This window comes from Stegostoma tigrinum, chromosome 13 (genome assembly GCF_030684315.1).
Source record: "Stegostoma tigrinum isolate sSteTig4 chromosome 13, sSteTig4.hap1, whole genome shotgun sequence".
Taxonomy (NCBI): domain Eukaryota; kingdom Metazoa; phylum Chordata; class Chondrichthyes; order Orectolobiformes; family Stegostomatidae; genus Stegostoma; species Stegostoma tigrinum.
The window spans coordinates 39,932,703-39,946,859 of NC_081366.1; the positions used below are offsets into that span (position 1 = coordinate 39,932,703).

The following is a 14,157-nucleotide window of genomic DNA, read 5'->3' on the forward strand; positions in this document are numbered from 1 at the left end:
TCCACTGCACTTATGCATGCATTCCTCACGGGAGCGATTATCTATGTTTCTCGTGATAGCTCCTGTCTCCTCCTATCCATCCAAGATTCGTGGTGGTTTAAGATAAGCTGTAGCATTTGACCTATTGAAGTATATAGGTGTCTCAGCTGCTTTCTGGGAAACATATAACTACTTGAAGTATCTACATTCAATTGTCAAAAAAACAAATGAACATTGAATGAATGGAAATCCTTTCTTTTGATAAGAGCCCCTGGTCTCTGAGTGGTGGCCTTGATGTCACATGAGTCTCATCAACTGCACTGCATCTGGAGAATCCAGTGACGGCCCCTAAAGCCAACAGACTTCATCTCCTGAATGACTAAATCAATGTGTCAATGCACTCAGGCACTTACTCTACTGAACATAACTCTAATCACCTCCTTGTTTCATAGACAGGTCATAGAATGAAATATCATGCATCCATCTCCATGAAAATCAAGATGATCTTTGGAGCTATTGATAATGGATAGCCACCAACCTGCAAGTATTACAGTTCATTGTGTAGAATAGCTCAAAGACAGTGAGTGCCTCCCTGGAGAGCTACAGTCATTGCTAACACTTCCATGTGGACATCAGGAGGTACCCGAGTTGTGACTTAAGGACTGTCTATTGGGTATAGCCTTTCTTACTTGTTAATAAGATTCACTGCAACTTTCCCCTTCATGCCCACACTGTGTGGCACCCTTGTTTCTCAGCATACCTCAACAAACACCCTCCCTTTGCGCTGTACCAACAACCAAGGCAGCTCTCAACCCTTAGCAAATGAGGCCTGTAGGGCTCTTTCTTAGGCATTCTATCCAGAATTACACTGTATCCCTAACCCCATGCCCCCAAACCTTTTCCTGACTTTGTTCCTTGGGATCAAATATTAACCTGGAAACATGGCTTCCTCAATGATTGCTCCATTTTCCCCTTTTTGTCTTTACCAACAATCCCCAATAAGCACCATGCTCCATGTCACCACATACTGGTTCTGTTGATTGAAAAAACAAAAGGACTGCAGCTGTTGTAAATCAGAGACAAAAATAGAAATTGCTAGAAAAGCTCAGTAGGTCTGGGACTATTGTTGAGAAATCAGAATTAACATTTTGGGTCGAATGGCCTTTCCTCAGAACTAATGTTAACTCTAATTTTCTCCACAGCTGCTCAGGCCTGCTGAGCTTTTCCAGCTTTTTTCTATTGTTGTCTTTGGGTCTTTTGCGAGTTGGCTGAAAGAACCAGTATGCAGCTTTTACTTACTACCTACTTTAAACAGATGATCTTCTAAAGCCCTATCGTCCTCGGGTAGCATCAATAAAGTCCAAAGTGTAACGTCAAATTCCAATTAATTGTCCTTTTAAATACCTTATGTGTTATTCTGCCACATCAATGTGTGAAGTTCACCTTCCATGGTTGCCATGAATGATAAACAAAAAACTAAAGAAGAAGGCTTCTGGGCAAACCTGCTTCCAATAAACATTCCCAACAACAACTAAGATCCTCCCATGCTTCTCAGCAACATTGTGTTTCAGTGGCTTTAATCTTGTAAATGTTGCTTGGGTTCCCATATTAGTACTTGATCAGTGCATTGGTCGATACCCCTGGGCTGCAGTATCAGAATACAGAAGCCTCCTCCCATTTGCTAAACATCCCATTCTTTTTCCTATCATATTCTTCAACTCTTCTGCATTTCTAGATAACTCCTCCACTTTCAAAAATTTCCCAAAAACTTCCTCTTAAATCAAGCCTTCGCCAGCACTGCTGACCAGTTGCTGTTTTGAGCTATGTGAATCATTTGAGCCTGCTAGCCCACAATATTCCATTCAACATTTCATTAGATGGAAATCATAGATTCAGAGTTTACAATTTTCTGATAATTACACCTAATGTGTTAAGAGCAACAAAATATCAAATTTCCACCATTAAATTGTAAGATTTTGTAAATATATATTTTTAAAAGATAATAATGTTTAACAACAATTTCCACCACAATAATGATACATTGAAAATGCATTTACTCAGAATATTTACCTGATGGAGTTAACTATCTTGGTGATGTCCTCTTCTAGTTCATCTCTCTCATTGTGCAAACCATTTGGCATTGATTTCAAAGAGGATCTACTAAGGACATTCTCAGATCTGCTGCTGGTAAGTGAGTGTCTCAGTGGACTTTCAGCATTTCCCTCATTCATCCTAGACCGATGTTCCTGGTCATTACTAACTCCAGCTTCCAGGATCTCCCGCTGTTCAGCAACCTGAACCAATTTCTGCTGTAAAAGTTCTGGGGTTTCCTTGATACGTTGTTGAATTAGAGGTGTGAGAGGGGCTTCAAAACTGATACAGCTATCTGTCTCATCGGTCAGTGACAGCACGTCCAAAGAATCCAGGCTACTGTATGAAGTGCCCTTCATAAGGTCAGATTCCACAATTCTTTCAAAGGTAGAACTGAATCCATCTCGACTGTCCTTCACTTGGACTTGTTCTTTTTCTACAGTTGCACCATTAGGTATTGTTTCTCCAACTATCAGCCTGTTAACAAACCATTACGACAAAGAATAATGTTTAGTGAAATTTTAAATTAATCAAAAAATTTAACAGTATAATGTAGGCATTTACTCTTTTATTGAACAAGCAAAAATACATCTTTGAAAAGAAAGAACATTTTGCAAATGGTAACATGAAAACCTGAAACAAAATGAAAAAATAATTAAAATCAACAAATGTATGTGAAAAAAATATTGATTTTATCTACTTGATCGTGGCATTATTATTCCTTTTGTCCGATTAAAGGGTATGAAAAGGCAAGACACTTAGATTTAACATTTCTTAACCTAGGTGGAGACAATACTGGATTTTATTAAAATGACAGTTTTATTCCTTTACTAAGAAAAAATAATGCTAGAAGTATTAAAGGATGATCTGTATTTTTTTTCCAATGTAATTCCACTTATAATAAAAACACTTCTCTTCAAAGATGTAATCTTATGAGTTGAGAGTTATGTCAGCAAATATTGCAGTGCTTTGTGCCAAGGCTCATGGTGTGCTGAGTACACCTGCAACTATAAAGTGAAGCTAGGTTGGTGAATGAGAACATCTGAAGACCCAGTGCACTGCACACAATGCATTGGGAGCACCCAAGTGTTAAGGGATGGAACATTCTGTTCTAGCAGCTCTGAAAAGATTACTAACCACTTTTAAAGGGAATTAGTAATGAATTTAACAGCCAAAGCAGGGAAAGAACATAGTCATTCCAAAATCTAGCTGTGGGGGTGGAGGGGTGCTTCTGCAGAAGGTATGAAGAAAGTTGGATCTTTTTCGAGAAAATTCCCCCATTAAGGAAAGTATCCGAGCAGCCAATGGATCAAAGGTGATACATTTTTATACTTTTAAATGTTGGTTCTTTTTGTTCTCAATGTGATTCAACACTATAAATCACAACAGAACATAGATCTGCAATTCTGTGACCCGGAAAGAACATTTCAGGGAATATATAGGGTCCTCGCTAAACCCTCACCACCATCTTTTTATTTGTGATCGTATCTAATGTTCTCAATGGACAGGAGAGTATATTCTATTCTACGTTTTATTTTAGGCTACAGTTTACAATTATTATTTACAAAAATTTAAATGATGAACATTGATGGAAATGGAAAGCAAGAAATTTTAAAATCTTCACTAGGAGCCAACATAGGTCAGCAAGCAAGGGGTGCTAGCTGATTGGAATTTGATATGATCAGGACGCAAGCAAAGGTTTGGATGACCTCAAGTTTAATCAGTAAAATATGGGAGACCAGCCGAAAATACATTGAAATAGTAAAGTCTAACAATAATAAAGATATGAATGATGTTTCAGCAGCAGATGAGCTGAGGCTCAACTCCAGATTAGGAATGCAAAGTCAGAAAATTGCTGTAAAACATCTATTTTATGACAGTTGTGGGTCAAATTAAGTTGGGTCATTCTGAGTGAATTGGGCTGGTAATATTATGTATAAGAATAAAAAAAATCATTTGGCAAAAAAGCTTAACTTTGGAGATATAATGCTGTAAAAAATCTTTATCTCCCCTCATAGATGCCTGGAACCAGGAGAAGGAAACAAATAAACATAATGGGTCCAGCAACTTTTAAGTAAGAATGCTTACACTTCACATATTTCAAGAAGATTGCATCATTTACAGTCAAATGTCAGGATTTTTAACCACTTATTTTACAAACAACTTTAAAATAAGTTCATTACAAAATTCCAATTTTGCCAAAAAACATATCCATATTCTCAGTAATCTTTTAAATAAAGCACCAAGTAATGGGCATCTAAAGCTAAATTTAGGATATATCCTCCATAAACAAAACAAAAATTAGGAAATGTTGACTTGAACAAGCAACCAAAGGACCACCCACATCCATTGTATTGGAAAGGTATGTGACAATTGATTTTGAATACAGCAAGATAAAAAAATACATGGGGGCAGAAAAATGGTTTATTTAAGGACAGAAAAGATGTAAGGATAAGTGGAATTGATATAAGGAAACATTTAGATGTAAAAACAATCAAAACACTGTCCGAAATTGAAACATGAACTTTAAGTAACATAATATCTAATGCAGAAAATATGATATATTCTGCACTGTGTATTATACAAAGACAAGTTGCAGTGTCATCTGTATGAAGGTAATCATAATTTGCCCGAATATTCACCTGCCAAACAGATTAACACTTCATATCTATCGTCATGCACCAAGGATTCACATTCTTTGTTTGGAATGATCAGATCCATTTTGCTGTATTTGTTTGAAATACAAATAGGATGTTGTTGTTATGATTCCAAACTATGCTATTATACATTTAGGGTGTGAGTTAATTCCTTGAAACAGTAACACAACTTAACTTGAACTGGTTGCAAAAGTAGTGATGCAACAGAACCATAAAAGATACTTATGGATGGCAATATTTACGGAAATAATAGAAGATTTATGGCACACAAGCATCCCCTTATCTGACTAAGGCTATGGTGTCATTATAGTCATAGAGTCATAGAGTTGTATAGCCCCTTTGATCCAACTCATCCATTCCAACCAGATATCCTAAATTAGTCTAGTCCCATTTGCCGGCATTTGGCCCATATTTTTCTTGCATTTCAGGTTTAAACATATGGAATACATGTGTATATACAACTGTTTTTAAAACACATGCAGACAGGAAAGTAATTTCATAAGTTTCAGTACTTAACTCGAGATGAGAGGACACTGGAGATTGTAGGCTAAGAAGCTATATATGGAATTGGGAAGAATGATGATGTCAGAGATAAGCATTACCCTTTTCTGTTTCTTATTCACAGAATCATTCCCCCATGCAGAAAAATGTTGAGATAAAACTGTATCTCGCTATCTAAAAATTTAATGACAAATTTATTCCTAGAATTCCAGAAAGGAAAAAAATGGCAGTGCCCAAAGGCTGATACAAACCAACCAGCTCAAGTCTTCAGTATTATCTTCCTATCGTAGCCAGGGCATATATATCCTTTCCCCTGATGGGACATAGAGTTGGTAATGGTGGCGGTGGAGATGGGCATAAATTGCATTTGCAAATTGTAGGATGAAGCATTTGTGAAGCACATAGCACAAATGAACAGGAACAAGTATTTGTGGAATTGTGTTATCTTTGGCATGCTGGCTCGAGTACAAGATAAAGACTCAACCAACTCCAGGAGATAATAGAATATTTCCTTCTCCCCCAAGCAGAAACTGAGAATCAGTAAGCATCACCTCATTCAGTCTATCAACTTACAAGAAGAAAGTAGAAGACAGACCCAATAGACTTGAAAAGTAATCACAGATGCAGTCCCACTTCTACCACAAAGCTTTGGGGTGAAAATAATTGTGAGTTAACTATTAATCATGAGTTTGATATTTGCTAATATTTACAGTATCTACATCTTAAATGTCATATAATGCAAAACTGTTATCTGTTTCCATCAATTCTCAAAGGCAAGAAACAAATTATACAAAAAGGACATTGTGATCTCAAAATCTGAAAGATTCCAGCTTTTGCAGTACTTTTGGTCTATTTAATTGATATATGGTTTGAATTGGCATAATATTGTTTCCAAAAGCAGTTTCTTTATTGTTCCCCAAAATCCCGAAATTATTCGATAGGCATCAAAACTGGCATAACTACAAAATGCCATAATCAGCAGCATATGTCTAGTTAGTTAAAGAGCTGCAGAATCTTGCTGCATCTCCTGCAGTAAAATACCTTTTCTGCACATCTTCTGCAGAGTGTTTCATCTGTATATCCTTGCCACATGCTGAGCTCTGCTCCAAAACAGTAGTGCTGTCTTTTTTCTCAGCCAGCTGCATGAGAATGATGTTTTCTGAGCTTTTGTCAACATCCTCCCCATCTTTTGAGTCACAGTTGATTCCATTTGCCAATATATCAGTCACTTGCTCGGCAATTTTGTCATCAGGACATTTCATGCTTGGTTCTGCTGTTGCTGCAGCCTCACATGTGAGATTAGCAGCATTCTTTGTGCCTATGTCATAATCTTGACTTGACTGCCCAGGCATTCTTTTCACACGTTGTGCCTCATTTTCTTGTTGGGTTACCATCAATTGATGTTCAGGTGCATTATTTGATCCCTGCTCTCCGACAGATGGGTTTTTGTCAGAGGTTGTCTGCTTAGCTGTTACATGTGGTGTGCATTCTGAGCTTAATGCATCCATCTTTACAAAGATCTGTTCATGACTATTTGGAGCTTGGCTTTTTGAGGGCGTTGGATGATTTTTACTTTTATTTTGAATAGCTGTTTCTTGTGTCAAAATGTTCAGTTTGTTCTCTATTACAACCCCTGAAGTACAAGGGGCATTTTTTGCTTGGTTCATGTCCAGATACTACAGACGTTATGTTATCTTCCAGTTTTCGAAGTGTGCTTTATTTCTTACAGTTGATGAAGGTGAAACTTTATCCTACAGGAGATGGAGAGAGAAAGATTTTTTTTTAATTTGAGGGGACAGTCTGTAGCTCGAGAAGCCTAAATTTAGTAATACTGCAGGAAGTAGAAGATTACTTCTAATACATTACATTGCAGAAAATAATTATTTTGTAGAGAACAGATTCATTTACATTACATGATCAACACGGTGTTAAAAGAAGCAGAAAACACAAGAAGTACTGAGGTCAGGGAGTGCCTGTGGAGAGAGAAACCAATTAGCAGAATGGGTTTCATGATTCAAACACAAACTGCTGGAAAAGCTCACAAGTTCTGGCAGCATCTGTGAAGAAAATAAATCAGAGTTAACATTTCAAGTCCTGTGGCCTTTTCTCAGAATCAGACCCAAAACGTTAACTCTGACTTTTTTTTTCACAGCTGCTGCCAGGTCTGCTGAGCTTTGCCGGCAACTTTGTTTTCGTTCCAGATTTACAGCATCTTTTGGTTTTTGTTGAGTTTTATGATTCCCCACCAGCAAGTTTGAAGAAGGGTGAGAGGACATCATTAAATTTAGAAGGCAGCCTGTCTGTTGCATAATCATCCCCAACACCACACCATACCTGTCCAGCAGAAGCATTAACCAGCGTGTGCACCAGTGAATCAATTGAGACCCAAGGGCTTCATCTCACTACCACTGCATTTAATGACTGGTAAAACAGGGCTGTACTGAGCAGCCAGCTCAATGGGTTTCCCTCACTCCTCCTTGACAAGTTCCTGAGCCAATTGGACAGCCCTCAGTGTGCTTCCCCCACCTCTGAACCCATCGAGGTATGTCCTCACCATGGCCTCTCAAAGATCTTCATCAGAATAGAAGGCCATGGTCGAATGAAAGGCAGGAAACATTAAAAAAAAGGGACAAGGCTAAAGGGGCCAGTAATAGGACAAGTAATTAAACCAAAGATGCTCCTAGAAGAGGTCTGCATAGCAGAGAGAGAAAAGAAAAAGTAAATCAAAACAGCAAAGAGAAAGCAAGTGAAAGTGGGAAAGAGGTTGTGATCTCAAATGATTAAACTCAATGTGGATTCCTGTATATTTCCAATTTGAAGGATGAGGCTATTCCGTGAATTTGTTCTGAACTTCCCTGAATACTACAGGAGGTAAGGACAGAAATGTCACAATGAAATGGTGGCGAAGAATCAAAATAACAGGTTAAGGCTCTCTTTACAAACTGAATGGAGATGTTTCACAAGAACTCATAGAATCCTTGGAGTGTGGAAGTAGGCCAGTCAGCTCATCAAGTCCACACCAACCCTCCAAAGAGCATCTCACCCAGGCCCACCCTCCTATCCAATCCCTTTAACACTGCACTCACCTAGCCTGCATATCCCTGAACACTATGGGTAGTTTAACATGGCCAATCCACTTAACTTGTACATCTTTAGACTGGGGGAGGAAACCGGAGCACCCAGAGGAAACCCAAACAGGCTCGGGGAGAGATGCTAACCACTAAGCCACCATGGTGCCCTATTGGTGGAAGAAAGTCACCAATCCCTGACTGATTTCTCCAGTGTACAGGAGAGCACATTATGTGTAGTGACAACAATGTATTAAACTGGAAAGACAGGTCAGGATCTGGGTCAGTGAGCAGGTAAAAGGGGAGGTGTTGCATCTTTTGCATTGGCATGGAAACAGTAACCATGTGAAATGGACAATTGGACCCAGGTGCTGCAAAGGACATTGCCCTTTTGAAATGCTGAAAAGGATGTAAAGGGGCAGATGTTTTTGGAGATATTTTCACACAGAAGGTGGCAGAAGTGACAGAGGATGACCAAACCATTATGCAAAGAGTTTAATGGGGTTGAAAATGAATTTGAGTAAAACCATATCATGGCCTTGGGAGGGACAGTAAAGGCTGAGATGGAGAAAATAAATCTACATGGTCAAGGATCACATTAATCATAGCAAGAGTAATCTGGCGTATGTACGATTGAGGTGAAAGGAGGACGTAAATGCGGTAGTGCGGAAAATTGCATTATTCGGAGCATGTGCAAAAAGTAAAACTGGGAAAACGAAACAGGCATCTTACAGTCATGAGGGTGTATATACTTCCATTTAAAAAAAGGTGAAAAATAAAATGTTGAATCCACACGTACTTTATTCAGATTTCTTCTTCCTAAATCAATTGCAAACACGTTGCTAATTAATTCAACATTCTGAATTTACAATTCACAATGCTTCAGTATAACAATTAATACAAATTCTAATTTGCTTCCAATTTTAAGCACCTATCAATTGTCTTATCAATTCTATTGTTATGAAATTTCCTCAAAATCACATACCTTCCCAGTCAAATGAATGCACAATGCATTTCCAGTGCTCACCATTATGTATCTTGCGGCAAAAAAAATATGCCGTTAGACAATCTTCATTTATTCTTTGCCCTTTTTTTTTGGTGGCTTACTTGCTCAATGCAAATCATGCTTTTCCATAAGGAAATTCACCGTTACAAACCCATACCCCCATCATTTTGTGACACAGTTCACCACGAATTGTATTCCATTCCAGAAATTAGTTTAAAAATACCCCTTTAACAAATTTGATTTCTGTAAAAAAATAGCATGGCTCATCCCCTATAGTCCACTTCACAGAATGGAACCATCAACGTAGGCTGAGTACACGATGTCCTTCCTATCCACTCTTCTGACTGGTACAGAATGATCTGATAGCAGTGAAACTTTTAATTTAAAAAATAAAGCAAATGCACTTAAGCATGCTGTTGTGAATATAACTTTTTATTAAAGATAAAAGCAAAGCTTTGATAATACAATTATATCAATAAATGCAGACTAGTTATATTATTTTGTTCATAATATATGTACAGATGCAGCTTGGAAGGTAACAATGTCTTGAATCAAAAGTGGAAACTATTATAGTGCTTGAGATTTTCTAACGTAAATATAACGTGTCTAAATTATTAGAAAGGAAGGAAATGAAAATAATTGCAAAGTTACACTGGGGTATTTGTCATTTTACTTCTGGAACCTGGAAATGGACTCTACTTAAGGTTGCTAGGAACAAAATTCCAAGTATTATGGCACATCTCAATCAATTTTGGGGACTACAAGAACAATTCACTGAAAGCCCTCAAATTTGCACAATTTTCCTCTAAATTGGCAATCTTACTTAAACCTTATTTACCTTACTCTGCATCGGAAACATCAGAATGGTACATGCTGGTTTCAATCTGAAACCATATTATTGAAAAAATACCATGTTGGGAGTTTTATTGTACATTTTCTTGAAATTTAAATGATTGCATCATATATTTAGTACGATCTGGAACAAATCAAAGCTGCAATACCTTTTAGAAAGGTCAACCTCAAAGGAAAGCAGTAGCAACCATACAAATCCACTTGGAAGTTTGTGTTCAAGAAAATGTTAATTCAGGAAAAATGAAAATCTTGAACAGCTTACTACAGAGTAAACTTAATAACCACAAGCCAAGCAATAGAAAGCTACTTCGCAGAGATTAAATGATTTACTAAAAATGAATTGACATGGAAACACCAGTGAAATAAATAAGGTAATGGCACTACCAAATCTAGAAGGCAGAAGAGGAGGCAATTGGGAAGAATAGCAGTGATTCAGAGGAACAAAAGCAAAAGTAGGCCAGACAGACACTAGAGCCTGCACTGTCATTCAATAAAGTTACTGCTAATCTAATTTTAACCTTGTTTCCAAATCTGTTCCCGAAACCCCAGACTTCGTGAAGTTCAAAAATCTGCCTGTCACCAACATGAACGTATTGAAAAACAGTCTCGACATCACTCTGCAATACAGAGTTGAAAAGGCTCTTTATCTTCTGGGAGAACTTCTTCCTCATTTCAGTTTTAAATGTGTGTAATCTTATTCTGCAATCATGTGCCAACTCCTAGGTATCCTAAGAGGAAGCACCATCTTACCTTCGAGCCTTTCAAGTCTCCTCATAAACTTTTACATTTCAATAAGACTACATCTCATTCTTCTAACCTCCTTTGAGTATAAATCAAATTTGCTGAATGTTTCCTAATAAAAGAACCCTTTCATCCGGGGATCAACCTAGGAAAGCTTCTCTGTACAACGTCCAATGTATGTATATCTGTCCTTAGACAAGGTAATCAAAATTTTACACAATTATTGAAATCACGTTGAGACTGGGTGTGGATAAATAAAGGCAGCAATGGCAGCAGCATTAAGATTAACAGCACAGTGCGACAAGCAGAATGATAAAAGAGCAACAACTGAGAAGCTTTAGGAGCACAGCGGTGATAGTGGCAGGATAAAAAAAAAGCTGTGGATGAGAGGATTTAGTGCCAACAAATCACGTTTGAAAGAAAACAGTGGGTGATGTGAAAGGAAAGCAGGGAAGTGGTTGATTGGTGAGTATTTTTCTCTTTTTCATTTTTTTCTGAACCAGAGCACTCATTAAAAACAGGAACTGGGAAATTCACATTTTCAATTGAGGTATGCATAACAGTAAATCAAGAGTATTTGCATCAAAAAGGTCTAATTTTGGTCTTAGTCTAAACAACATCTTATCTAGATTTTTAGGAAGTAAAGGATTTTTGTTTTGATCATAGTTAGGCAGCCCATGACCTGTTCCTTGCAATGCCTGCACCATTTGGGAATTTCAGGACATTTCACATGTCTCAGGAGACAACATGTGAAGGAAATGTCTCCAGTTGTTTCAGTTTGAGCACAGAATTTTAAAACTTGAGCAGCAGTTGGAGTCACTGCCGAACGTCAGGGTAGATGAGTGTTTCATAAACCATATTTCTCAGGAGCCGTTCACCTAATTGATAGTAAGAGTTCAAAATAATAAATGGGCAGCAATCAAAAAGAGTAAAGAAGGGCATGAAAAGTAGGAATCTTCATAATGTGTGCCACTCTGAAACAGATACTGGGTATTGAAGACTGCTGAGAGTCAAAGTGACACCTTGAGTAATGCAAATCAAGTCATGACATCAATAATTAGAGGATTGCACAGGAGAGAAAAGCATAGAAATTCAATCGTTATAAGAGTCTGTAACTGGGGGAGTCAGACAGGCATATCTGCAGCCATCACAATGAATCCTGCATGTTGCATTGCATGCCTGATGCTAAAATAAAGAACATCAAAGAGAAGGCACAGTATATCTTGAAGGCTGAAGTGTGTGAGCCAGAAGTCATGGTACCAACCATATAGAATGGGTTGATAATGAACTCTTATGGTCAGATTTTCCTGAGCTAGGTGCAAAATTAGAAAGTAAAGCCTTAAAGGTAGTAATCTCTGGATTAATGCCAAAGTCATGTGTTAATAACAGCCAAAGTAGAAAGATGGAGAGGATGAGTACTTATCTAGTAATTAACGAACTATTAACCTACAGAAGGATCTAAGCATACAGATCCAAAGTTACCTGAAGGTGGCAACACAAATGGATAGGGTGATCAACAAGGTATATGACACACTTACCTTCGTCAGTCAGGGCACAGAGTGTAAAAATGGGCAAGTCATGTTGTAGCTATACAGAACTTTTAGTTCAGCAATACTTGAAATATTATGTACGGCCCTGCTAACCACACTTTCAGAAAGATGTACAGGCTTTGGAGAGGGTACAGAAAAGGTTTACCAGGATGTTGGTCAGCATCAAAGGAGCAGGAAAGTTGACATTTCAGGTCAGGACCCTTCTTCAAATGGGACCTCTGAGATAGAGAGGAGGGGTGGGGCTGCGGAAGGTCGGTGGGATCCACCACTGCCTACCTGCATTCACCTATCACCATCCCACCTACCTTCCCCTGCCCCACCCCTCCTCTCTCTGTTTATTTCTGAGCTCCCTTTCACATCACCTATTTCTGTGAACATTTTCAATGGGAACACTTGAATAAGTAATCCTGTTCAGTTAAACCCAAAGACATACGTAGCTACCTATTCAAAATGACCATACACTTCGGTAACAAACAAGTTTCGTTTAGTTGCAATATGTCACTTGCTCTACCAACTCTGCAGAAGACCCAATCTATTAAATATTACATATTTTTTTAAATATCACTGAATTAACTATGAATATTCCTAATGTAGGCAATGATGTTTAATTTATTGAATTTAGTTATATGTTTTAGGACGTTATTAGCCCAGAGTCATAACTTGACACTATTTGTTCAGATTTATCTTTATAAATTAAGCAACACGTCCCACCCTTTGCCTTGACAAATTTTTACAATTACTCAATTGCCTCGCACTTCCAGTGGAATATGCACTCAAGTGAAGCTGCTCTGCACTAATGTTCATTAATAGTTCACTATTGGCTAATACTCTTGCTATTCTTTGATTTACCGAGAAAACAGCAAAATTGCCAACGCTGGCAATGCACAACAATAATAGTAGAAACTAATGAGAGGTAAAAGTAAATACAAATAATACTAGACCTTCAAAAATTGAATGCCAGATATTTATGGGCTGCCTATTACCCGTGTAAGAGTGCAAGGTTTATCAGAAAGAAATTAGTGGATAAAAATGAAAGCTTGTGACATTAACGGAAAATGTATTGTGCTTGTCCATCATTCCATTGTCTGCTATATTCGGGGCAGCTTCATAAGAGGATCTATTTGAAAACTGTCCAACTCCAAGATGAAAGCAAGGATCTTTAATCAGCAGCATTAAAATTTGGGTGCACACACCTCAAGTATTTCAATCAATAACTAAGTAGCTAGACATCCAGAAAAAGTTTTGAAGCCTCTTTGCAGTTTCTTCATCATTTCAAGAGCCTCTCTCCATCATCCCATGCCAGTGTCAAAGGGTTAAAGAAGGTTATATGTTTTATTTGCTCTGGTTTATTTGTCCCAGATCACCCGATCTTATACTATACCAGATGAACAAATTCCCTCGTTTCATAAACCCCTGCCATCATGAAAATAGTTTGCTTTTAGATGTGAAGTTATGAAGCAGGGTATAGCCATATGGTTGAAATCCCATGGTCTCCCCTGGCCCCCTCCCAGGGCCTTCTCCAAATATTCCCTCACTTTAGCTTCCGTTGTGTTGGTGTCATAGATTAATATCCATATTGCATCAATATTTAAATGTGTAGCACTAAATAAACCAGAACTAAACTGCTGAAGATGGTAGTCCTGAAAATACTTGAATAGGAATCATCTAAAGATCAGTCTTCAAGATTTCAAATGTTCCAATTTTGACTTTCA

The 14,157-nt window shown here is 37.9% G+C and overlaps 1 protein-coding gene across 4 annotated transcripts in view; it reads right to left on the minus strand.

Moving 5' to 3' along the window:
* Positions 1-14,157, minus strand: part of LOC125458447 (PH and SEC7 domain-containing protein 2-like) — a 179,900-nt gene that overhangs the window by 117,011 nt on the left and 48,732 nt on the right. For all 4 annotated transcript variants that reach the window (XM_059650704.1, XM_048543714.2, XM_059650703.1 and 1 more), the window contains 2 exons: positions 6,270-6,979; positions 2,050-2,547 (listed from right to left, as the gene is read on the minus strand). In XM_059650704.1, coding sequence (XP_059506687.1) covers positions 2,050-2,547; positions 6,270-6,895 — 1,124 coding nt within the window. In that variant the 5' untranslated portion in view covers positions 6,896-6,979. The remainder of the gene's footprint in view (positions 1-2,049; positions 2,548-6,269; positions 6,980-14,157) is intronic.